A 27,741-nucleotide genomic window follows, 5' to 3' on the forward strand; every position below is an offset into this window, starting at 1 on the left:
CTTTCAAGGGATAACCATTCCTCCCTTTGACTGGCTGTGCCTGATGCACTTTTCGCAATTTACCTACTGTCATTATTATCACATATCAGTAAATACCGCCTATCTCGCTAAATAACGTCTCAATCTTTCCTCTTCATTCTTGCACTTCATCCTCTTCACACTTCCTGGATTACTAACTAATCAGCTTATATATTTATTTAGTTAGTATGTTCATGGAGTCTTCTTTTAAAAAAATTAAAGCAATTAGCCCCTTTGATAAATTTCGATAATGTAATACATTATCGATATTTAGTTAGTTCCAACAGCAATTGTCTCCTCTTATCATCCGAATTTCTGCTTTGTTATTTTTCACATGGTAATCAACCAACCTCCTACCTGGTAATGTGACAGCTACCAGAATCTGGAAACACTAGTGACCTGAGAAAAACGCAGTCAGTCAAACCGCAAGATATACAAATCCATAAATAACTTCCAAAGGGATGAGAATTAGTGCAGTCGAATGATTAGACTTTCGCTCACTGGTCACTACCAGATACCTGAACCGTACTGAAACAATAAGAAGCGACAGCAGAGAAGTCCATTGTTTATACTAGCTTATGACAAACGTATTGGATATTGGAATTTGCTGCGAAGATCGATTGAATTGAGCGGGGTTTACCAAAGTGACGGTGCTAAACCGTACTGATCAGTCTCAATCATGCTTCACTTGGATCCTACCCTTTTTGAAGATGTTCCACCCTCTTCTAATGCTTCAACAGAATACGAGACAGTGGATGATGAAGTTCAGATTGTTAGTCGCATTATAGTACATGACCTATATTCTTTTAGGACTTGGGAAATTATATTTCGAACTACCAGGGATACATATACTACCAGCGCCTCTTTTTTATTGCTCAGCGGTGCCCTTCTTTGCGTGTTGTAGCACTGCGCCTTGCACATGATTACATCAAAAAATCTACATTGGACACCTCCGCATACAACAAAATATTTTTGATGTTAGCCGAGCAGGTAGGTAGTTTAACATTCCTCTTGATTTTTGTCCTTTTAAATGCAAATATGTCAAGATAGGCGCTTTTTGACACTAAAAGTGTCGTCAAGCTATGACAGCGTTAATTTGGTGGCTTAACTGAACGTCAAAACATATAGTTTATCGCTCATCAATTTCTGCTATTAAGCAGCATAAAAATTTGATTGTTTCAGAACAACAACTTATCAGCAGTTCTTGTGTATAGGTTTCGTTATTTAGATACGGGGATTTTGTCGCAAATACGTCCTAGTTGTTTGTTATTTTAAAGTTACGCCTTTTTAATCTAGAAAATTCATTTTGACTAGTATGTTCAGCCCAGTGTTTCTTATTAGTTCAGGTGGTGCTTTGCGTGTAAAGTTGTATGATATACTTCGGTGCTCTGTATTAAAACGTCAGGAAAATGGTCTTCTCACCGTCTTAAACAACAATAGAACCTATTGCTTCAGGATTAGTCTGAGTCAACCCCTAAATTAAGTAGTTGAGCGTGTTGATCACTTCAATTGGAAGTTTCGTCGGCCATGGTGGCTTGGTTTCTGACGAGGTCTGTGTGCAAATTCAAAAATCCCGTTTTAGTTTTGCCAACATGCGTCGCTTGTAGCCTAGACAAGAAGTCCTTTTGTCAACTTAAAGACTAGTTTGCCGTGCAGTTCTCCTAGTTCCACTCTATGGCCATGAAACCTGGTCTTTAAATTTAGGGAATATTCGTAAGTCGCTAGTTTTCGATCATATGTGTCTTCGAATTGTGGTTCATGCATTCCGGAACTAACGAGCTAGTAGTTTTGAGGTTAGACTCAGATTACTACTTAATTATAGCGAAATTGAGGTATTGAACGTTCGACTTAGATGACTAGAACATGTATTGTGTATACTCATATATCAGCTCACTTGATGTTCGATGGTGACGTGTAGAATTAGGTTGAGAGGAAGCTTGGGGCTAGGAAACGAATATAAAGCTCCAGTCCATGAAGACATGGACCATCGAATTGAGCCTTATAAGTAGGTTCAGACCACTCGATTGAGTTCCGCGTGATTATCATAACCAATGGTTAAAGACTTTGAACGACATGGTTCAAAATCAATTGCAGTGACTCAAGTTTTTAAATTCCGAAATGTTTTTATTTCATCAATTTATATCACCATGAATCGTTTCTTCAATGTCTAATCTCTTCTGTTGCCACTAATGCTGTGACTACCTTGAATACTCCGGGATTTTCCCCAATAATTTCATCTCTCTTTGCTAATGTGGTACGGCAATCCAAACTAGTGTACCCATATGCTAAGTCCTACGTTGCGTATAACTGATTGACTAGTGCTCTATTTTGTTTACGTGCTAGCTTTATTACCATCTTGTTTGTGTTCGATCTTTATATTTTCATTCGCAACTTAATCATACAGACATATAAACTTTCCGCTGACTAAATAATGGTACAGAAAAATCAGCTTGACGTGCTAGGATGCTCTATCAATAGTCACTTTGGGACAACAATGTAAAAGTTTCATCATGAATTTGCAATTGCACATATTTGGTGTTAATCGGTGCTGATACCGTAGCATTCTCTTAGTAGTGTCACGTCATAAAACTAAACTAACTATAGATTGTTCAACAGCCGAAAACAATAATGAATTTTAGTGAGTGATAAGAATTGAGGTAAAATCAGTCCAGTTATTCCCGGCTAACTCAGTTCTGCAAACAAGAAGTATTAGAAAAACTGCAGTTTTGCGGTCACTATTAACTTTAGTAGTCCCCTGTTATATTAAACGACTGAAAATTTATGCTGTGCAAAGAGAACATTTGCATTAGACCTATACGGCTTCCAGCCACCTATAAGCCATGCAATACAATCTACTAATTTTTAAATTATCTGTAAGGAACGTAATTAACTCTACCAAACTGAGTCGGGTAACGATAGTGAGCTTGTTAAACGACAAACTACTGAAACCAAGCACCAGCAAAGATTCAAGAAATCAAACTGTTGACACCAGTTACTGACTAGTATTTTTCACCGGGTTTGTTGCTAAGTAACTTTTCTCCTACCAAGAATCTTATGTTTTAAATAAGAGTGAATTCCTTGTTTGTTTTTGAGGAAAGAAATAAGCTTACGTATAACAGGTGGTGTGTGGCTGGTAGTGGGACTTAGGATGTGGATTTCTTCTCATTTGGGACTCATCAGCTGGATTCACCTGAACTAATAAAGTACTATTAACATGATCAAAACAAAAGTATCTTATGGTAATTTCATCTAACTACTAAATAACAAATTTTCGTACAAGTCGACTATAAAACTGGTGACTTCGAATTACGATTTATGGTATGTAAACCTAATATTCAAGCCGATTGGGCTCGTATTAAATGTCCATGCCATTTTTTTATATCTAATTCACATTAGTTGCATGTAAATAGAATCTGAGATACTGATCAACCTTCTGCAGTCACAAAGCTCAGTTTTTCAACTGTTTTCTCTCAACATACTGAAACCAACTTTTTAAAAATATTTATTTCGGCAAATTCTGTTTTATAACTAATGGCTTGTCATTCGATATTCGTATTTACCAAAATATTTTTGCTTTATAAGTTGACTAAGCTGATTATGTTATTTTGTTCCTCAGACAAACTTTTCTGTAGCTGACTCATCAGCATCCGGTGAGACTTCTAGGCAACAACAGCAGTCGGCTTTCTCGATGCGCCTTATCACAAACAATCACCTTTCAGATGGCTTGTCTTTATCTAATCCAAGTGAATTAGGAGTGCTGGGTTCCTCTCTTACGGAAGCTTCCAGAAATATTTTAACTGGGGTCATGTCCGGAAAAGTAAGTTACCGATGCACAGGTATTGTTTAAAATAGTTTATTTGATTATGATTTTATCGTACTTTAAATATAGTATCCCAAACTTCATAGCAATACATGTCTTTAGTATTGCGATTGAGTTTCAACAAATTAACTTCCTCGACAAATAGTTCTCCTAGATAAAATATATACTGGTCGTCATTGTTCTCTTTTTTATTCTTTCTTATACGCACCTTACATTCTTTTTCTCTCCCCATTATTGTTATTGGGTGGCGCATATATATCTGGTGCCCCCCTGTACCAATATTTATGTGTTCAAATAAAATAATTGAAATTATCCATATAATTTATGATCCCATCCATAGAAACCTATGTGTTGATATGATTCATCATCAATGGTGGTATTATTTTATGTAAACTATGGATTTTGGATAACATATAAATAGATTACAACTTATTATAATAACACAGGCAGTGTTGTTTTTCGTTTATTCTCTTTAGAAGTACAACCATTGAAGCTATTTAAGAGATTGGCACAGTTTTTGTATTTTGGACTTCGTTAAATATAAAGTCTTACAATCATTCTGGTGTATGTGACGAAATCAAAACGTGCGTTTAAGAGCCTGTATTTATGCATTATACATTGCTACTTAAGTACTGACATCTTTTCAGTATCCGTATAAAACTAAAGTAGCTAGATACGCTTCAACCAAGTATTTATTAATTATAAGGTCATCTTAACAAATCACTGTCTATTTATTGCTTTCTAAAAAATGTATATACATAATTACAGAACGAAGCCAATTTGGTTTACGACGCGAAATGGGAAGAGTCTACAAGGCGGAAAGGTGTTATGCTTTTGGAACAGTTAGATACAGAATTAAAAAATCACAAGGCAAATTCAATTAAAGAAAGCATACGGTATTTTAAAAGTGATAATTTCGTTTTTATTGTTATTAAAAACAATTTTTTCAACTCAACCAATAAGGTTATGAGTTTTCATTGACCGAATTGGTTAGGGTATCTATTACTTATTTATGCACTATTACCTTCCACCTTAACTCCTATTTTGGGCTGACATAGAAGTATATCGAAGAAAAGCTAGGGGCAACCGAACCAAGATGCAGCATCTATTCATGAGGGCGTTGGCTACTGAACTCAGCCATGTAGGTAGCTGAAGACTTCTTGGTTGGGTTATGCGCGATCATAGTGATCAACAGTTAAAGACGTTGAGTGACATCGTTCAGGATCAGTCACAATGATCCAGATCCACCCACCCTTTATCTTTCATTGTATTTTGAATTTTAAAACTGTCGTACACTATCTGTTTTCCAGGAATTCATTTTTCTCAAATCATATTGTCTGTGTTCATTGTTTTCTAGTACCATTTTTATTGTCGCTACTCTGGCATTTGTCTTAATTCCATCTTGCCGTACTGATATGGTATAATAAGTAGGGGCATTGCACATATTTGTGCCAGGCTCTACATTTCATATGACAGACTAACTAGGTGTTTCAGTTGATGTGGTTCAAAGTCAGTCATGCGATCGTTAATGTACCTACTTTCATTTAACAAACCATCTTGATGATACTAATAACAATAATCCATCTACGGCTTCATTTTATATTTTTTTAATCTATTATCACTTTATGAAGTGTTGATTCTCTTGGTCTTAAATTATTATTTTACTTGTTATTAAAATGAATAAAACAAATCAACATACATATAATTGTATCACACATCTCATGAGACATGAAATCACTGTCCAGTATCATATAAATTAAATTGAGTTATCCTAGGTGTATATGTCCCTTTTTTGATAAAGCAAATGTCAATTTTGGTGCTCCAATTTGTTCATTAATCATCATACATAGGTGTTCTCATAAAACGTTTAAAAAGAACTTAAAAGAATAAATTTATTGTGGACTATGATCTTTCTTATTTATATTTTTACTCAATTCTGGTTTATCTATACAAGATAACAGGAGGTGATATCGAATAAACTAACGAAATTTCATTAGCACAACATTAAGTTTTAAATAAATAATATATTTGTAATATCCCAATGAGTAGAAAATTAGACTTTCTGACGTTTCGTGACTTAGTGTAAGTCACTTCTTCAGAGAATAAATAACCAAATCAAAATTAACCCAAGTTTACATAGTACAACGAAACAATAAGAATAATATTTGATCAAAATTAGTTTGTTTCTAACCATTACATAAATGGTCAGCGAAATTTCGGTAAATAATTAGTTATTGTAGTATGTTATGTTTAACATTTTATCGTCAATGTTTTTATCAAAACATTGTTTATAATTATTTAAAAGGAATGATGTGTGGAACTAACCGATACATATTATTGAGTTTAAGGTTTTGTATTTGATGGTGAGAGATATTTTCACTAAAAGCTAGTGCCACATCATATGGGTCTTAATGGTTCCATATTGTACTGATGTGGTCTGGTAGCTTAAACAGATTCATTTATGTGCCTCAGGTTCTACGGTGTTTATGATTGACTGACTGTTTTTGAATATTTTCATGTTATTTCATTTGATGTTATCATAATTTTTTTGTTTTAACTTTTCTTACGAAAATAGTCGTGGTTCTGATGATCTTGGTGATTTGTATTTACAGTTAGGACAATTGAGCAATGCGAATAAATGTTTTGCTCGTTCCCGAGATTATTGTACATCTCAACAACAAGAACTGAGTATGTGTTTAAATGTTATTAAGGTAAATCAGTGGTTTTTATTACTGTATAGATATATTTGTTTATGTACATGTTGTATTCATAATTGAACTTAGGATAATTATAAAGAACCTTATATTTTCACTTTGTAATCTTGTTGGTTTTAATGGAATGTATATGTATCAAAGGTCAGTAGAACCGTTTCTCAGTAGTTTGGTAATGGATCACTAGCTATCGAACTTGACAGTCTTTTTACACCGTCTACCTTTACTTGATAAATTATTTTATATTATATAGAGTTTTATACTATTATTGAGCTAAATTCATTTTTTAATGTTTAAAAGTTATGCTACTTCTGTGAATGGAAAGATTTTGATATATTGTACTTTACAATTTAAGCTTAATTGCTTACTACTTGATTACACTAACCATGTACTTCGTACAAATTAGAAAAATCCGTTGACTAATTTCAAAATATTCAATAACTTTAATGGACTAGTGGCTAAATCACTTCCATGCTGTTTTTGTGATGGGATAAATGCTGTCCGTAGTTTTAACAATAACAAATTTTTGCCCTTTAATAACTCGATACGCTTTCTCGCGATTTACATCTGTACAGTCAATCACAACATGGAACCTGGTATGTATAAAATTGTTTCAAGTTGCCCATCAGCATAGATAAATGAAATTGTCAGATCAAATCCCAGAATAGTAGATATAGTAACGGAATATGTGGTGATTAAAAGAATTATTGATCAAAGATATGATTCAAGAAGATACAAATGAGTGACATAAGAACACACGAACGGTTACGTGGAATTCAGGAGCCGTTGCAAACAATTTTGAGTCATGTCACTCAAAGTCTGTAACCAGTGGTTACGATAATCACGCGAACACCAACCAGATAGTTTACACCTATTAACATCTTGCTCATCATAATCTAAATACGTTCCACATATATTTATACAGCGTTACTGCGATATTATTATTATTATTCTCTTCTCACGATGTTCCCAACAAGTGAGGTAAGTTAGTCGATGATGAAGAATAATAAGAATAATAATTGAAGTGGGTAGGAAATGTATGACACATGCCAAGCTATTGCCTGGTTCATCATATCAGGTTAGCTAAATCACGGGTAGATTTAAGAGTTGTAGAAGGTGAACAAATCATTTACTTGTGGCTTTAATGTTACTTTTCTCTCGATCACTTCTGTAGTTATTATTTGGGTTTAGATTTTTAATGCAGTACACTGATATACTTACAAAACACTTCGTATTTCTGTAATTGTAATGATTTTGTGAGTCAGAATTTCAGTAAAAAGAAGCTTGTTGAATCGATGTGAAATTAGTCAAAATACTGACCATGTTGATTCTATGGACTAAGTGTCGTTTAGAATTTGAAAGGCGTAGGCGATTCGAAACAAACGCAATATTCTGAATTCTTTTGTAAAAAAATATGCGCAATCAGTGAATAGTTAAAGACCTGTTGTTTATATATGCTTGTCACTGAACGAGGTAGAAACCCTATATCACAACATTTTTAGGAAAATATAATATTTTACATGTTTACATTTTAAAAACGGTGCAAATTCATTCACTTTTCATCAATGTTTGTTGGAAATTAGATCTGAATACATATATCCAATCTGATTTTCAAAATATTAGGTGGCTATATTTCAACGTGCTTGGTCTCATGTTAGTGCACATGTTACTCGAGCCAGCAGTTTATCTGAACTACGTGATACTGCCCCATTATTAGGTGCAAATGCAGCCGAATTAAATGCTCAACAACGAAGCCGTACTGAAGCCCTAGCTCGTTTGGGTACAACGCGTACAACAACTGCTGGCACATCCGGTGAATCTTCCACACGTGGCTCTTCTAGTTTAATAGACCCTTCAAGCCGCATTTCATCTCGACACCCTGGTGATAGTATTGGAGGTCATATTCCTACATCAGGTGGTCAAAGTTATCGTGATGCCTTAGCTCAAGCCCGAACTCAGCTAGCTATTGCTGCTGGACTAGTTGAATTAGCTTCTCGTAACTACAGAGGTGCTGCAATGAATTTCCTTCAAGTAAGTTATTTCGTTTTGATGGTTTACTCCTGTGTGATATAATTTTTAGGTTAGTATTAGCTGTAAAATACTACGTTGATACTTTATTAACTTACTTACTTACGCCTGTTACTCCCAATGGAACATAGGCTGCTGACCAGCATTCTCCAACCCACTCTGTCCTGGGCCTTCTTTTCTAGTTCCATCCAATTCTTGTTCATTTTTCTCATGTCTATTTCCATTTCTCGGCGTAATGTGTTCTTTGGTCTTCCTCTTTTCCTTTGACCTTCAGGATTCCATGTGAGGGCTTGTCTTGTGACGTAGTTGGGTGCTTTCCTCAATGTGTGTCCTATCCACTTCCAGCGCTTCTTCCTGATTTCTTCCTCCACTGGGATCTGGTTTGTTCTCTCCCACAGTACGTTGTTGCTAATAGTGTCCGGCCAATGGATCTGAAGTATTTTGCGTAGACAATTGTTAATAAACACCTGTATTTTCTGGATGATGGCTTTCGTAGTTCTCCAGGTTTCTACCCATGGTGCCGCCTATGACCAGCTTATTGAAGGCACATAGATTTGCAAATCTTTCACCATTTTCGTTTCTTTCTCCCAGTCCGTGTCGTCCCATGATGTCTTCATATCCAGTGTTCTCCGTTCCAACCTTGGCGTTGAAATCTCTCATCAGAATGGTCAGGTCCTTTGTTGGGCACTTCTCGACGATTGACTGCAGTCTATTGTAGAATTGATCTTTAGCTTCTTCATTGTAGTCGTTGGTAGGCGCATAGCATTGGATGATGTTCATTGAAATGCCCTCTTTCTTTGTTTTGAAGGAGGCTTTGATGATCCTTGGTCCATGAGATTCCCATCCTATAAGCGCATTTTGCGCTTGTTTGGACAGCATCAATGCAACTCCTTGTGTATGTGGGGCATTTTCTTCTTCATGGCCGGAGTATAACAGAAGCTGTCCTGAAGTTAGTCGTTGTTGTCCAACTTGTGTCCAATGTGTTTCACTGATCCCAAGCACCTCTAGGTTGTATCTCCTCATTTCTGCAGTAATCTGGAAGGCTCTTCCGGTGTCCCACATTGTACGAACATTCCATGTACCTAAATAAATGGTTGCTCTGGTTGTCAGAAGGGGTATCGGCTTCGTAACTTCCGAAGGAATTCGGCTTTCATCGTGAGGCGTCATAATTCTTCTAAATGAAGACCTTCTGACTCCCAGGGCAGAGTTTAAAAGGTTTGAATAATTTTTTCTGGTTAGCGTTTTTTTAGCGAGTTAGTTTTCTACGGGATGGGGACGCTAACCCCATGCCCAACCCTCCTCCTTTATCCGGGCTTGGGACCGGCAGTAGCCCCCGGAGGGACTCCGGCGGAGTTCTTCTTTATTAAGCCTACTTATATTTCTTGTGATCTAATGGCTTTGTTTTTTTAATTGATACTATTCAAAGCTTTGTTGTATCAAAATTTATACTTAGATTCCCACTGTGACTGTATCTTGTTAGGTAAATAGGGGCTTTTTTATTTAGTTGAGATACAATATCAAACATTTCACTTGTCCTTGTAAGTTGTTGTACAAACTGTAATTATAATTAGAGTCCATTATTCATATTTTATCTCACTTTCGAATATGAACACCAGGTGATTTTCTAGATGTGTCGTTGCTTGTTTATTTCTCCGGGTTAAGAAGATTCTAACTAATTCAGGTACTGCTATCTCGTACAACTACTTATCCTATCCTTTTCTATTAGCTCGACTTTAATATAATAAAGTGTTATAACGGATTGTTCAGACTATTGATGATAGTCAATAAAGACTAAATCAACAGACTCAAATATCCGACTAAGAACCAGATATAAGTCGAAACGATCATTTATAAAAACACAATACTAAGCTTTTAATAAGTAACATATGCAGTAATATATGATATTCTACAATATATACTATAGCCGGTTAGTTGGTGACTAATTACGACTTGTTTTCACCAGAAATGTTATTAAGTTTACTCAGAAAACAAAAGAAAACCTTTAACCCTTTAACTAGTCGTTAATACCGAACAGATAAATGGATCAAATAACATATTTTACTTCAGACAGTGATCTGTTTATCCGATTCGCCCATAGGAATGAAAACCAATGAAATAAGAAAAGAATATATACATAGAGCTTCAAGGTATTTTAAAGCTGCATATATATACCATATTATTATTATATTTGATGGGGGTTATAAACTAATGTGGACCATACAAACTACAATAGCTAGTTTTGTATCTATCCTCATAAAATACTAAGAGTCTATTTCGTTTTGATGATCACTGAGTCCATATTCATTACTATCTTCAAGATTCCCCAAGTTTGTAACCTCATATTAATAAAAAATTATTTTTATTTCCTTAGCTATACGCATATCGCGAAATACGATTGCCAATTTAGATACGCTAACTTATACGACCAAACTAATGATGCAAGCACTAGTACGGACAGTCCTTTTCCCCCATAGCCCTGTTTGTTAAGTTCAGAACGCTAATCTCAGCCTTCGCTGTCCGGATCATATATTTCAAACCTAATTGGTTTATATGCAAACAATTTAAACCACATCACACCATAAAATAGAAAATAACATTTGTACAAGATCAAACCAAAAGTAGCCGTGATTGGGAGAAACTGTGACTAATAGATTGAGAATGACTTGAGAATAGTAAATCATATAACCAATAAGTCAAATAAAAGCTTATAATGCAAGGAATATAGTTACTTACTAATCATACAATAGGAATATTCGTATAATATTAGCCCATAAATAATTCCTAACGGTTATCATTCATTTATTCTCGTCCGCATATAACAGTTATTTAATACTCTTTTACTTAAATATGTTTCCGGATTTATTGTGATGTAACCCTGTGAAGTAGGATTTGGATTCATGATCACTTAGTTGTAAATGAAATAATGAACACCATGCATTTTTATATAATTCTAGTATGTATAAGACTGGTTGTTACTCTCTTTTCTTCTCTAGCCATATTTCAAAAAGAAGATACCTGAATCATTTTGTAAATGTATTTATACATTAAATAGCATATTTTACCAAAGCCTCCATTATATTAATCCTTCAATTGTTGTCGATGCTAACTGGTTAAAAAGCATTTGACTTTCAACAGTTAAGTTGATTGTTCGAATTTCGTTTGTTACCTACTTCGAAGTTGATCAGTTTGAGTAATATTATTAGATCTGTATCATGCAAACAGATATGTATCGCTCCCAACCGAGTAGTATTGGGAAAAGGTTGTGACAGTAATAATACTTCTATCATAGTTTTTCTTTATTTTGGTCCAAAATATCGATTTCTCAAACCTTTCTGACTTTTTACTCGTTCATAAACATATTATACCTCTTCTTTATCATTCCAGGTTAATCATGATCATTGTGAATCACCTACTAGTCGGATTGTAACTATATCAGATTTAGCATTTTTCATTACATTATGCAGTTTGGCTACATTTGAACGTACTGAATTAGCAACATTAGTTCTTGGGAATGCATCGTTGAGATTACTTTTGGAAGCAGAACCTGCTTGTCGTGACATGTTACAGTCGTTCCATCAAGCAGATTACGCATCTTGTTTGGGGCGATTAAATAAACTACGAAATATTCTACGGTTAGATATATTTTTGTCTGATCATGTATCTGCATTATGTCGAGAGATTCGATCACGTGCACTTTGTCAGGTTAGTGTTTATTGTATTTGAATAACCTACGTTCGAATTTTATTCACAGATGCAATGAGAGTAACTATCATGCTACAGTGAATGATTCCTAAAATAATGACTCAATATCGGAGCCTTATATCAGTTTATTCGTTATTAAGTGTTGAAGCCCACTGTAATAGAAGTATGCAAAATACCAGTCGCTGATATTAGTTCAATAATTAAACTGCTCGTTATGGAGTATAACAATAAAAGATTCTATGTTCAGATAGGTTATAGTTCTCAATTTCTAACTTTCCTAGAGCAGAGCTGGATGTGTTCGCTCAGTAATACATGAAATATCCAGTATATCAAAATAGGTTAATACGTCACCATTTTTTATGTGAGTTTTGACTGGGAGATTTTTTGCAAGATTTAAGTTGATAATCATTATATAATCTGTAGAAGACAAGATATTAAACTTTCATTCCTTATCAACTACACGTATTTATTAAGATAATTTTTCTATCAAGTACTTCATTTACCTTCGATAGCTCATTACTGTAATCAATTCTTTGCACAAAGTGCACAATATTGTTAGAAAAAAATTCCTCCCTGTTCATTATATGTTTTTAGATATTTGGAAGTATCCATCAAAGCAGGTTTTTTTTTAACAGTAATTATCTACCATTCATCGGTGGTAAAGTTTTTAGCCACTTGATTTGGACCTATAAATGTTTTTATCATCATATGAATTAAACTGTTATCACTTCTTGTTTATCCAAAGCGGAAAAAGGTGAAAAAGTATACAAATCAACTTGAATTTTGCAGTGTTTGTCATTATAATAGACTGTAAGCCTATAAAAGCGCGCTTGTGTACGCATGATATGCTTAATACATTTAAAAAAAAGTTAAAATAGGAAATTTTATTACAAGATATTTATACAATTGAAAAATAGATGAACAAAAGCTTGGATCGATCAGATTGTCGTCGATATTCCTTAAAAATAATTTCATTTGAATAACCTAGATATGAATATCAGTGATCTTAACAGATTTCTCTCGAATAACTTAGATAACGTATTTCACTTGTTAGTTGTTAGCATAGAAAGAAGAACTCAAATAATTTTTACTTAATCACATAGCATGATAATTAATACTTTTCTTTGTCATTACGTCAGGAAGGTCAAAAGTATTGTCTGTCAGATTCAGATCAAATAGATGTCTACGCCTCCAAATAATTTCAGACCTCAAACTAAAGATATTTAAAGTGATGATGCTTTCTTAAGGTCGTATTTTTCATCGAGAACTTACATCAACTGGGTATATGTCTTTGAAACTAGAGGGCACTAAACATCTGTCTGTTGCTACGACGATCCCAACGTAGACCGAACCTAAGACCTTAAGGTCTCGAGACAAACATGATATCAGTGAGCCACCATGTTTCACACATTTCCAACTTCATCCAGCTGGCGTCATTGATATATTTGTCTCACTGTATATTTTAAATTCCACCATTGATAGTTCCTCATGAGAATTTCAGAAATTCTCCTGTAATTAGTTGTTAATGTTTAATATTAGTTTGAAAGACTTGTTGCCTCATGGATTTCTAATGAATCTTCTTCCCTAAGATAAATTCAGGGTGATGAATACTTATTTTAAACACTTAAACATCACGTTTCGCCAGACCGAAATTTCTCTTACGTTTAATATTTGCAATGCTGTGCCATTGGTATTTTACAATGGGACTATATACTATCATGACTGGAAAGGCTTCAACTCATTACTCATGTTTCATAAGCCCTAGCATGAATCGACGAAGTTATTGACTACTGAAATGAGGAATGTTGGTAGGTACAGAATACTTGATTGGGTTACATGCGATTATGGTAAACAATGTTTGGAGATGTTGGGTGACGTGACTGAAAATTGGTCACAATGGCAATTTTGAGTTCTTTCTTTCCCGAATCATATTGTTTATGTCTAATGTTTCCTACTGCCGCAAATTTTTTTTGCTACTTGTACTATTCTGGTATGTTTTGATAATTTCATCTGTGTTGATATTGTAGGAGATCTGGAACCGATAAACATGTTATTTATGACTGATTAATATATAATTACTATGTTTTATTCATTTGTTTCCATAAATAAAACAGAACCATTAACGTTAGTGAACAATATCAGTCTCTGCTCCATTCATTTATCGATTTGTTTGTTCTCTTTTTATATTTGGATTAATCTGTTCCAGTATTTCAGTCCGTATTCATCAGCTGATTTAAATTTGATGGCTAAAGCATTTGATACAAATGTAGCTAATCTAGAAAATGAATTAGCAGTACTTATCCAAGATGGAAGTATTAAAGCTCGTATTGATTCACATAAACAGGTAATCTTATTATTTTGTGTTGTATTGTTGTGATTTTAAAAAAAATCTAATGGATAGTGTTTATTAAATTGTGTAAAGTGATCAGTAGTGGTAGAGTGGCTGTTTCAGTAGTCTAATCGGTCCCCAAATGATTTAGGAAATAAATTTCCAACCCTTTATGATTAATATTTTGTTAAAGAACAGGCCAAGTGGTATGGTTAGATATAACAACGACAACGTTTTCACCTATGCACAGGAAAGCAAGTTTTTTTTAATCCAATATGATTCTTTTTAGTCAAGTAGTATTCATTATTTTTAAAATTCGATATATACTGTATTGTATTGTAAGCAAAGATGGATAGTGGCTAGCAGTGGAATCCAGGACCCGCGTTTCGTCCTGTTTGGGACTCGTTAGCTGGATGTACCTGCATCGATATCGAAGCATACGCACAGTATGCACATATGCCAATAAGAGACTGATCAATTTCAGTCCTAAAACATCAATGGGAAGATTCAAGTAAAACAATATCAAGTGAATGTATTGTATTGTGTTTTAAATATTAATTCTGCTAGTTCTGTAATTCTGTATATTTAGAATGTTTTGTGAATAAAATATCCTGATTGAAAGCATCACTAACGCTATGTCAATAATAACTGTGAAAATAATTGTATTGTTAGTTGAATAAAAGTTAAATTTTGTATTATTAATCACTTATGGAAATACATACATACATATACATAATTCTTTACTGATTCTTAGTGTCACTTTCCTTCTTATCCATAATTGATACATAGCTTCTTCGTGTTCTTGACGTGGATCAGCGATGTCTAACGTTTGCTCGAGCTGTACGACTTGTTGATGAGTATAAAAATCGTACACATTCACTGATACTTCGAATGGCATTAGCACGTCAGAAGCTTACTGTTAAGGTAATAATTCTTTTTTTAACTGGTATACCATGATTCTATCTGACTGTATAAAATGTAGTTGACGAGTAAATTTTTCTCTCATCACTTATTCAGGTATTTTCTGTGCTGTTTTGTTCCATTAAACTACGACCATGTTCTCGAGGGTTGTTTTTAGTGGAGTTATTTTAATATCCAACAACGATTTGTTTGACAGCTTAAATATTCACCTACCAACAATATCAGTTTTTTAAAACCGACATGAACAATATAGAATCTATCCACCCCAATTTTAGTTAAAATTGGTAATCGAGAAAGTGTTTGGGCATATATAATACGTTTTATAAACACTTCAGTCAACTAGAGTTCACAATCTGATAAACACATTTCGTACCTTTATATTAGTATTCTTGTCTAACATTTTCATTTCCTACTCGGGAGTCTCACCATATTCATGAATTGTTCCGAAAAAATATATGATCAAATACGTACAAGCCTCATAATTTCCTAAATATACAGTTCATACTCTTAACTTTACGGTTGTTCAATTGTTCAAGTCTAATTAAGCTGCTTAATTTCAATTAATATCGGTTCAGCATTTTCATTTGAAAGTTACTTGTTTTAATACGTATGTTAAACGATCTAAAAGCATGTCAAATTTGACAGAAACGAATGAATAACACGAAGTGGTGTCTCTTAACTGACTGTTTGTTCTGATATCACTCTCATTGCCTTTTTAAGCCATACAATTTAAAAGTCATCCACGTAAAATTATATTCGGAAGTTGATTCCACTTCTCTAGACACATGTATGCTGTGATGTTTATAATTATTTGACATAAACAATGTATCGTTTCATTTCGATCATTAAATACTACTAGTATAAAATTGTCTATCAATAATTGTCAAATTATTATTCATCTTATTACTATAGGGCTTTTGTAGAAATTGTCAAGTTTCATAGTTTACGTTATGGATTACTTTGAGTTATAAAACCAAAAAGCACTGAGCAGTTACTGTGCCCTAGTATGAAACTCCTCACGTGTACGCATTCACGGCTCGGGCACCAGTCCAGTAATCTAAAGAATAGTCGCTCGTCTCATGACGTTTAGATCTTGTGTTCGGTCTCCAGTAGAGTTGTGAATACGCACTGTTGAGGAATCCTTTGCTAAGACGAGGCAGCTGTCCAGTACTTCGTGTGTTTTTTTAAACTAAGATCAGTCCCTAATTTGAATTACTATCCCCTTAATCATGTACTTGGTTGTGCAATTTTTGTCTTCCTTCAGGGTGTATATATTCTTTTTTTCATAATCTACGGTTTTACATCCAAGCTTTTAATTTTAAAAATGTGTTTTACTTTTTCTTTTCTAGTCGACCAGAGATGATATTGATCCAATGTATCATTACATGTCATAAAATAACCAGTCTTTGGATTAATGATAATAACTGCTTATAAAATAATCATAGTAGTATGGTATTATGAAGCTATTCAAATTTCTGTGATGGGTCAAAACTGTCTGAGAACTTTCAATTAATGGAAGAGAACACACACCAACCTGCTTTTACAACAGATTTACAATATCCTCCATATTTGAAAAAGACTGTAGAAATATTGTCCTGTTTTTTTTCACATAGAACTGTTAATTTACGCCTAAACACAAATGCTTACTGCTTCTACCATAAGTCATCCTCTTTTACTTCAGTGACACGTGACTAATTCATTTGTACTTATTTTTCACGTTGAATATTCTTTAAAGCTATCAACTTATCCCCTCCCGTCACAATTCTGTTGGTCCCCAGTTTTCATGTTCACGAACTATCAAATGTACACAACTTCTGCACACCAAGTCGAAATACTATCCTTACTTGAAAGCTTATGATCGGTATAGTATTATTTGTCGATATTTGATTTTTAGGTTTTATTATTGTATAAAATGTTGGTGGAAATTCCGACTGCTTTATCACTTAGCTTTTGCAGTTTGCATATGTGAAATGATGTTTGTTTTTGTGTTAGCACTTCTCTGTTAGGTTCGTCATCTAGAAGTAAGAGGTGATATTTGATTGAAACTTTTAACTCGTGATCACCGGCATATTTTAGTAGCATGTAATTTGATCTGTTGTATATCTCTTTTTGAAGTTGAATATCAAGATAAACTAAGTGGAATTGGAACTACCTATGGTGTATCTTTTTAGATGTTGAATATATATATGCCTGAACAGTTTCCTGGGACCTATTTCATAATGGTATCTGAACTCACGTCAACGGGGAGAGTCTCAGTTCTATATTTATGGAAGAACTAATGTTATTGTTATCAGAACATGATATTGATACAATTAGGAGCAGTAACAGAAATTACAGGGTTAGTAAACACTAAAAGGCATCAGTAGTTTAGATTTGAACGGTTGGTGAAGAAAGATAAGTAGTAGTTAGACTTCAGCACGATAACGAGAAAACGAAAACGGATTTGCCCATCGTTTGTGGAGACTGTGTCTAGTAACATTATCTATGACGCGTGGTAGTAATTCGTTGTTTGTGTCGATTTAACTACGCTGCACATCCAATTCGATTAATTTCTGAAACCCAATAACAGTGTTTGAATTCATATTTTCGCTTATTATGCTAGAACAAAACGTATAACCCAGTTGACCGAACTGAAGTAAATAAATCAGGCTAAAGATAACTGAAGTTGGATATCTAAAGCACTTATTAACACCACGTTGGAAGGCTTGCGATAGCGGACATATCACTGAACTAACTATTATCATAACACTTGGTTATTAGTTTATTTGGTTTCGTGCTATTTCCTGCTGTCCACTGTCCAACCAAGGTCTGGATAAAGTAATGTTGTAACACATTTTCAATGGGATCCGTTTGACTAAACTAGCATCTAGTCTTAGTTTTCGTAGTCATTCGACTAATGGCCAGTGAACCAGTAGATGCATCGACCAAACCATCTACTTTTCGCCAGAACGCAAGCATAATATACTGTTCTTTTACTTACTGTAAAGGTTGTATGTAAATTTTCTTTGAGACTTACGGGGTTATTTGACTTTGAAGAGATTCCTAAACAAATATGCTACGTATTCATATCACCATTTAAAGTCATAATGAGCGGTTTGCGCAAATGATGTACGTCTACTGGCCGTCTTCCCAAATGAGACTGGCAGAACATCTGGCTGTTTATTAAACCGTGAGCACACAATGTAGCAGTCGAGTTCGTCATTTTACGATTGTGGCTATCAAGAATGGGAAATCTGCCTTGTGTTTCTAAAATACCGCTTGTTTACAATGAAACTACCGGGTCAGTAGTGTTGTATTTGGATGAAAGCTGTAAACAAAATAAGTCTATGTAGTTCAGAACCTGAAAGGAATAACGTGGTTGAAAAGTGTATTTTACTCAACAAGTCACTTCCCAACCCGATATCCGAAGTTGTCTGTTATAATAAACTGGTAAACGATTATGAGTAGATAGGAGTAAATGCAGACCAGTGAAAACATTGGTTGTTACACTGGACAGCATAGACTTTAGTGAGATTCATCGGGTTAAAAGTTACCACTTAAAAGGCTCTGAGGGATAATTCTTAAAATTGATCACTGGTAAAATTTACATATTTATCTACTGATAGATCTTAACTATTGTATTGTCGTACATCCATTTTCCCCGTCCATTAATACCATCGTTTATTTTGATTGTTCTCTGTCTTTGTTGCTTTTGCGATTGTGTAATGCGAAAACTTGGGATGTTGTATTTTACATACGATTCTATGTTGTGTCGATATCGTATAAATGCCTTTTCCAAGGTTATATGGGAAAAATGCAACCTATTTAGTCAATTATGGTTGATCTGCAGGTACATGATTACTGGTAATCTTGACTGATGGTCATTTTTTCAGATATTGTGAAAGGTTAACGAGTGTAAACTGTTATTTTTAGTCAGTTCCCGAATGATATTATGTCCAAGTGCGATGTAGAACTCTCGAATTTAACAACATTCGTTTTAGTGGATGTGTTATGACCCTAAACTCGGCTAGTTGTCACGTGATTTATTCGCCAATCAAAATACGACTTAATCAATCTTAGCACTGTGTCTTTATTGGTCCTTGTCCTCCTAACCCTGTCGGTTGAGTCCAGAACACCAATACCTGCTCTCACTATACGAATCATTTATTTCAAACATACCTGATTTATATACAAGCCAAACGGATCACATCATACCATAAAAAGAAAATAACATTTGTACATAGTCAAGCCCAAAAGTGGCTGTGACTTTGGCAGACGGTAATTAATAATGTGAACATAACTTGAGAACAGTAAATCGTATAATAATAATCTATAGATCAAAATGAAGCTTATAATAAGAGGAAGATAGATATACATAATCCAGTTACTGAATAGTTATACAATAAGAATATATATATAATATCAGTCCATTAACAGATCTCAGGAATTATTTGTAGGTTAATCTTCACTAGGATATAACAGTATATACTGTCGAGATGGGTCACAAACTACACTAAAACAACTCGTCGGTGCTCTTGTGTTTCCAACAATATTCCAGCTGATACGAATCATAATTATATCTGTCACTTTTATGCACAGTCGTGCTAAAATGTATGTGGTACCAAGAGATTCAACTAAAATGGGTAACGTTACTCTATTGTCAAAAAATTTTAACTTGTGGGTTATATCTGACATTTAAATGGAGGTCAAGACAACTGTAGATTGATTGATACTGGTTTGTTCTTACCAAAGTTACTCAGTTTCAAATACGGTCTACTATTTCAGATTATATTTAAATAAATACAAGCGACTCAGGAAATATAAATGTTATTAAGCTAAGTGAAGAGAATTTTCTTTTCGATATCATCATTTACCTTATCTGCAAAATCGTACTTGTGGTTATTCTTTACATGCGATTGTATGTAATGAAATAGAGACGTACTCGATCAGTCCCTCTTTTGCAGAATCAGTATTATTGACCACTCATTCTTTATTCTCGTTAAGTGGACGATAGTCTTTTACATCTTTCCTGCAAATTATTATCTATTATGTTTAAGTTTTACGCAACTTATAACCTGGCTTACGTGTGCATCGATTCAAGTTTCCACACATCATTAGGACAGTGAGATGAAATTGTCAAATCAAATCCCATAATCGTAGAGGTGGTAATAGTAATAGAATAGGCTAAGCATCAGAAATACTATTCAGGAAAAAAGTGATATAGAAACTTGGAAGCTTGGGGAAACTGTGGAGTAAATGAATCTGTGCCAATGCGAACTACTTTGAGACATGTCACTCAAAATCTCTAACAATTTGCTATGACTGCCTCACGAGCCTTCTTGACTTAAAATCTACAACTTTCCAGCCGTCGATAACTTTGGTAAGTGGTGCAACACTCATTTTATTATTAAGTTCTATATCCGATAATTTGAAAATGTCCAGTTTATTTTAATGAATTTGTTAAATTACGCTATTATCCCTCTGTTTTATTATAGGTTATCGTATGTAAAAAATTTTATGAACAATTGTACACATTAAGTAAATAACATCATTAAAAGGAATTCTTTTTTCACTGAACCATTTCTATTTCTTGTTATAACACTAATGGGTTTCTTTTCTTGTTTTAGATGTTGTGTTTAGTTACAAACTTAGATATATTTTAAAAAGATATATTACAAATCTAAGTATATACATATTGGTAAAAATGATTGAAGTATTTTAGATGTTTTAGTTCATAAGAGGTTTTCTGTTAATTGGAAAATATCGTATGTTAAAAAAGTGATTGGAATCCAGTGACATTTATGATAGTTAATATATTTATTTGCTTTTATCTTTTTGGACTCGGGAACTTCAACATAACAGTAAAATATGACGAAAAGCTTGTCAAAATATAGATTACTATTAAGATATACATTTTAAATAGTGTACACGTATTCTTATTCCTTTTTGAAATATTTACATCCTGTAATTATTATCAACAGCATTTCCAGACAATTATGCCTAAATTTCCACCACATAGCATGTATAAAATGTTTTTAATATCATAGGTAATTTCAAAACCAAAACCTTCACCAACAGCTACATGCCATGCTGCTCCATACTTTTTATCCATAGTTTCTTTTACGAAACGAGCTGCTGCCTTAATAATTAAGTGGATGAAGGTAGGAATTAAAATAGTGTATAAACATTGAAAAGAAAAGTAGCAGATAAATTAAAAATATTTAAATTTTTGAGGTTAGCTCACTCAATTTTTTAATAGCTATAAATCAAATTTATTTTAGAACTCTTCTACTCTCTCGGTTCAGCATAACATGTTTGTTTAGTAATACTATGGCAAAATGGAGAATTTTACTTATACTTCGATCTAAAACTTTTGGTCTGCCAGGAACAAAACGATGTTGGGGATCGAAGAGCTTAAAAGATAGACCACAGTAACAGGTTTATCTGTGGTAAAATCTATGTTCTTCGTTCAGTAAAGCTCACTCTTGTTAGCCATTTCGTTTACTAGAAAATATAAATTTTATTACCGGTTAGACTTAGAGTTTTAATAGGCTAGAAAAACATCTCATATTATATATAAGAATAGTAGCACTTCACTAGTTATACAAGTAAGTTGTAACTCAAGTTATCGGTTATCTGATGTGGTATACTATAACATGTTACGTATTTGTTGGTGGATATCATTATAAGTTAGAAAGGGATAAGTGTCATTGCACGTCGATTTCATCCGAAACAGATAGCGGCATATACTATGCGAGTCAAGTCAAGAAAACCACTGTATTGCAACCGAAGATTTAAGAACGTTTCTCGGATTTTGTTAAGCTACGAATATTAGATAGGGGTAGACGCACCTTCATCCTATTGTTTAACCTTGATCGCTGAGGGTTGAATAATTATATTATACGCGTTAATGAAATAATTAAAATTTATATATATAATAAAAGCACCAAGATTTTGTTAGAGGTGTGAACTGTATTTTTAAGTAGCTCACCTCATTATCAGTTGAGAATTTTTCACATGCTGTCACACATAGTTCCATTACTTCAGTCTGCATATCTTCATTCATATCACTATGCTAGAAGGAATGATGGAGAAAAAACTACAAGCAATCTAAAGTTACATATCAAACAATTTGTCGGTGGTTTAAGGTATTGTTATACTGGTTACAGAACGAAATTCTGATATGTTGATCTACTTCTTAAGGTCAATATTCATAACTAGGGCTCAAATTTATTCATAGATGATTTCATCAGCCAGAACGCTGCATATACATTTAATAAACAGTGTTGATACAACTGTTAGAAGTAGTTTGTGGGCTTAGCTAGCGCTAGTTTTGTCTAATGCTACGAAATTTCTTGAAAGTGGGTAGTCTTAATGAACATCATTTAGTCGACGGATTCGTGGGTTGCTATGTTTAACATTATCCTAAAGCATACCCAAGGTTAATTATTTTGTAAATTCACCAGCCGAGTTTGATTTTCCTGCGCTCTATTCAGTAGTCAAATGGTCGTGTAAGTTAATTTATCCAACACTGTATTGGTTAAATTTATGCTTTTGTGATTTTCACAGTATTTGTATCCTGTTATGTAGACTACCTCGACCAGCAATAACGGGGGGTCGGATGAAAACACATCTATATCCTAGACCATATATTATATCGATTTTGGTGGGAACAGTGGACCACTAATTTTAAGGTCTTATGAATAAACTGTTAGTGTTCTTGAGCTGTCTTTCTCTTTCAGTTATTAATGCCTCGTCAAAATCAGGGGCTCGTCCCAACTTTTCATTAAGGCTTGGGTTATACTGGGCAATGAGATTATCAAAAGACTCATCGAGCTGTTCTCCAAAAGCACCAGTTCTACTACGATAGAAGCTTATTTGTCAACCAAGTCTCTGAGGTGAGTCGTAACAGTGATCTAAAGTTATTTTTGGTTTCTACTCCAATCATTCCATTTTTATCATCCACCGCTTCTCATAATAAATGCTGAAACAATCGTCAGTCAGTCAACTACAACGTAGGACCAGGCACATATTTGCACCGCTCATTATACTCAAAGCTTGTTGATATAGTGCTAAAAAAATAATAGCTTTATTTGATAATGTGTTTAATTCAGTAAATAAATATCAGAATGGAACGCTAAAATATTCCTCGTATTCTTCATCCACGTTCTAAGATGTATATACTTAGGTGTGTGATAAAAACCAAAAATAATCAAAACATTTAAAGGAATTATTGATATGTACGTACTTTTGATAACAAAATTATTCGGTTAGTTCCCTGATAACTTGTTCATCGTACACTATTTGTACTAATTAAATCACTTAAGGGGGTATTTCTCTTTTCAATAGTAGATCTCAACAAACTATCTTACTATTCTATTGAACGATAGACAGTGTGAAAGTTGTAGGTAAAGTAAGTGGTTTTATTTAGTAAAATAACACCTGCTTCCTATTTAAAAGGTTTTAAATGCTTTTCTGAAACTACGTTCATAATAAAATCAAAAGACGCACCAATAATACTACTAACATATTTCAAGGAAGACCTATGAAACATAGAACAAACTCTTCATAAATCTCCAGGGAAGTATTATGGGGGAAATTACAGAGTAATATGAAATGTACAGTAACTTAGAAGTTACCAAAGTATGTGTTGCTTAAAATCTTGCTTCGTAACAACACAATACTAAGATATGCAACGACAGTCTATTTTTTATATCCGTGTGTTTAGGTTTCAAAAGCAGTCACAAGTAAGCGAAAGTCGGTTAGCACCACTCTAATTTTCGAAGTAAATTTGGGTGACTCGAAAAAATACCAGGATTCTTAGTCTATGATAATTTACGTGATTACCTTACGAAATACTTCTACCTACCGATAACGCTTTAAAGCTTTTGCGAGACAACCATTATCAAAACGAGAGGTTGGTACTTCACGATGATGTGATAACTTTAAAGGTTAGCAGGTTAAAACCAGCTAACTTAAAACCCTGGAATGTGTCTAATAGAAACTGCAACAATCTAAGTGATTCTCTACCACAATTATCGTTAATGGAGAAAACTTCAGGTGCCCTAATTCCTCTAGCAATTTAAAATCGCTGATACTGTATTGAGTGAACCATTGATCGACTTATAGAATGTTCACCTGCTTACTAGAGTCATATGAGTGTTATAAGTTGGCATGAGGAATTAATATTGGAACTTACAGTCGGACGTGAGGGTTAGGAACTAGGGATCGGGATCTTTATCATGAAATGACATCAGTTATAGTGCAAGAGTGATACTTAGACATATACATAGATAGATTTGGCGCTAAAATCCAAGACCTGCGATTTTGAATCTGACGGTTTCATCTAAAGACAGTCGTTTCGCCCTAAAATCATAAGCTATTACTAAGAAAATCCATACGACTCACTCATGAATTATTAACTGCAAAGTACACTCTGAGCTGTCATGTGCGTTTTCGCTTAACTTTTAGTATTTTTAACTTTTCTCATTTGATATGTAGGAACGAATCGTTTGCTTCAAAAATGGACTGTCTATAAATTTCCTATCGCAGTAAAGCAGTTCATTATTGAATATTTTCTAATATTCATGATGACTTGTTCGTTTATTAGGTCTTTCTGAGTAAAAAAAACTGTATATTTTCTTATGGGTTGAAAATAGTGTCCTATACTGAACTACTGATACGTCTTTCGTTTCTGTTTTGTTTATATGCCACTGGACACAACCTCCAGGTTTTGAAAGGAATCCCTCAAAACTTTTGTGAATATGAGACTACATAGATATTGCAAAAAAAAACCATAATTTTAGGAAACTCTCTCAGATCAGGTGGAATTTCATTTGACTTTGCGGATGTTCCCCTAAATTTGGGAGATTAGGGTGCTTTCCTAAATATCAGGAGATTTGTATTTTAATATAAGCCCTCTATATCCAGTTGACAAACTCACTTTTAACAGTGGATATGTATATACTCTTCTGTTATCCTCTACCTTCCTAGCTACTGGATCTTCCATTTTTCAGTTGAATTTTGTAGTGTTATTTATTCAATCCAAAACTGTGCACACTGTGTAGTTACAGCAGCGACTAAAATGGATTAGTTAAAACAATACAGTCTTTATTTATTGCGTTGTTGATTTTTCCGTTACATGTTAGATTAAAGTAAGGGCTTTGCTGATATCAATAGTCAATGCGTAGTTTAATATATATATTCGGAAATAAGTTTGTTGTTCTTATGCTCATTTGGGAATATTTATTAAGGATCTATAAAAAGATGCTAGAAGATATAGCTTTAAACTTGACAAAAACACACTATGCATGTTTAAATGCTTGAAATTCTAAAGTAACTGGTGATTTGTATTAGATATCAGTCACTTTTTATGTCATATTTTCTAGTTAAGACGCTTCGTAAAAATGACAGACCTACTATGGTCTTCATACCTGTTTCGAGTTTCTGTCCATGTAATAAGTTGCGACATTTGTACGAACTGTGAGGCCAGTGAAATATCACTGGTCCCTAGCCAAATCAGTTGGGTCACTGAATATCGGATAAATCGTCAATCCCTTTCATGGTCATGGGCAACCAAAACACATCAGTTAATCGTATGCCATAGTGGTAGTCACACTTTCTCTTGTGCCCATTTTGACTCATATATTCTTACTATAATGTCATTTGTGCTGTACGGTCTTTAAAGCATCCATAGCACCTTGATACGACGAAGGTATAATACACGTTAGATACTAACCGCAAGGAATGACTTCGACGTTAGCTGTTGGACTTACCGTTCCATCATCAACACTGATGGTCTACAGAACTAATGACTCCTTTGTACTTGGTTACTCGCCGATTTCGAATTATATATACGAAACGTTCAATTGAATCCATCTACTTCTATTTGTGTTATTCCGGAAATTCTTGGTTAGCACACTAATTCAAATACTTTGATTTATAGTACTGATGTCGCGGTGGAGTAAACTATTCAACAACTGGGTATTAATTCAAGTGAGGATGACTTTGATTACTACCTGAAGAGGTTGGAAATGTGATGCATGACTAAAAAGTATATTAAGGATGATAACTTCATAGCTTATCCCTTGGCGTTTACGGAAAAGAAGCTTATAACCTGCTCAAGAATCTGGCTTTACCACAGAAATCAATTTCATTGTCATATGAATCTCCCAAGGAATTACTACTTAGTCATTTGCTGTCTGTTAGCTTTGAATGCAGAGATATCAAAGTTTCATAAATTGATGCAATAAAATGACCAGGAATTTAAAATTTCATATTTGGTTCACAGAAACAGACCGCGACGTTCATCTTTGGAGATCGATTGGAAACTCAAGTTCATGATCGATTGATACTGGGATAAATATCACAAATTTAGAGGGAGAGATTTTTACAGAAACTCAAGGGTTCATTAAATGAAGTTATTACAGCATGTGATAACTGAGACCGTAAATGGGTTTGACTTCGGTCAATGAAAATTTACGACACTTTGTTTAATCGTCGAGACGATCTACATTCTTACTGTCGGTTAAGCTCGCGGTTGTTTAATAAGGGTTCCAATTCTCGTAAAAATATGAAAAGTGACTCAACAAAGAATTGCAAAGCAGGTTACCAGAGATGAGCACAGGTTCGGTAAATGTTTATACTGTGTTAACCTTCACCTTCATATCTCATGTGTCTTTAGTCATAGTTAATGTTTCAAGTGTGGTAAAATGGAACACATCTAGTCTGAATGTGAATCTACTGTTGATTTTGCCACTGGTCTCGATAAACTCTGTAGTTATTATTTAATCATTCGGTTTTTCTAATGGTCAATTATCTCTATCCACTATTTCAAAAGGTAGTGTTCATATTGAGAAGCGATTATATACCTCCATCGGTCCATTTCATGAATCTATTGTTGACACAAGCAGTTTGAAATCTTTTGATTCTAACGTTGTAGCATGACCCGCTGAATTCTCAGTATTGGCGATTACTGGACACTAACTGCCCATACGGGGATGCTATAAATTGTTAGTTAAAGGTGATAATGTTTCATATATGCGTTGTGAGTTTTTAGTGAAACATGAACATTAATGTTACTTTTGAAAAATTTAAAAAGCTTAAAAAGAAGTTGTCTTCATTAAGTTCTAAAGAAGATACTGACGCTTTAATTAGGGATTTGATAACTGCGTGTGCTAAGTGTGGTGAAAGATTGGGAATTCAGTCTAGAAACTTCAAGTACATGGCGATCA

At 34.1% G+C, this 27,741-nt stretch overlaps 2 protein-coding genes across 2 annotated transcripts; one reads left to right on the forward strand and one right to left on the reverse strand.

Annotated features, from left to right (window-relative positions):
- The first annotated feature begins 468 nt into the window (after nucleotides 1-468).
- On the forward strand, nucleotides 469-22,403 carry GPS1 (cop9 signalosome complex subunit). Its single transcript, XM_012937566.2, has 11 exons — nucleotides 469-790; nucleotides 829-1,008; nucleotides 3,635-3,835; nucleotides 4,607-4,734; nucleotides 6,414-6,549; nucleotides 8,173-8,580; nucleotides 11,962-12,279; nucleotides 14,486-14,623; nucleotides 15,398-15,532; nucleotides 16,879-21,742; nucleotides 21,790-22,403. Exons 1-10 carry the CDS (start codon nucleotides 698-700, stop codon nucleotides 16,921-16,923), a joined length of 1,782 nt encoding a protein of 593 aa, XP_012793020.1. The 5' UTR covers nucleotides 469-697; the 3' UTR covers nucleotides 16,924-21,742; nucleotides 21,790-22,403.
- DNAL4 (Dynein light chain 4, axonemal) lies at nucleotides 21,483-25,675 on the reverse strand (the record flags this gene model as incomplete). The annotated part of the gene is made up of 3 exons (XM_012937561.3): nucleotides 25,452-25,675; nucleotides 22,500-22,583; nucleotides 21,483-21,647 (listed from the first exon to the last, which is right to left on the reverse strand). The coding sequence occupies exons 1-3, from the start codon at nucleotides 25,515-25,517 to the stop codon at nucleotides 21,483-21,485; spliced, it is 315 nt and encodes a 104-aa protein (XP_012793015.1). The 5' UTR covers nucleotides 25,518-25,675.
- Between the last annotated feature and the right edge of the window lie 2,066 nt (nucleotides 25,676-27,741).

The sequence above is a fragment of the Schistosoma haematobium genome, chromosome 6, assembly GCF_000699445.3.
Source record: "Schistosoma haematobium chromosome 6, whole genome shotgun sequence".
In the NCBI taxonomy this organism is placed as follows: Eukaryota; Metazoa; Platyhelminthes; class Trematoda; order Strigeidida; family Schistosomatidae; genus Schistosoma; species Schistosoma haematobium.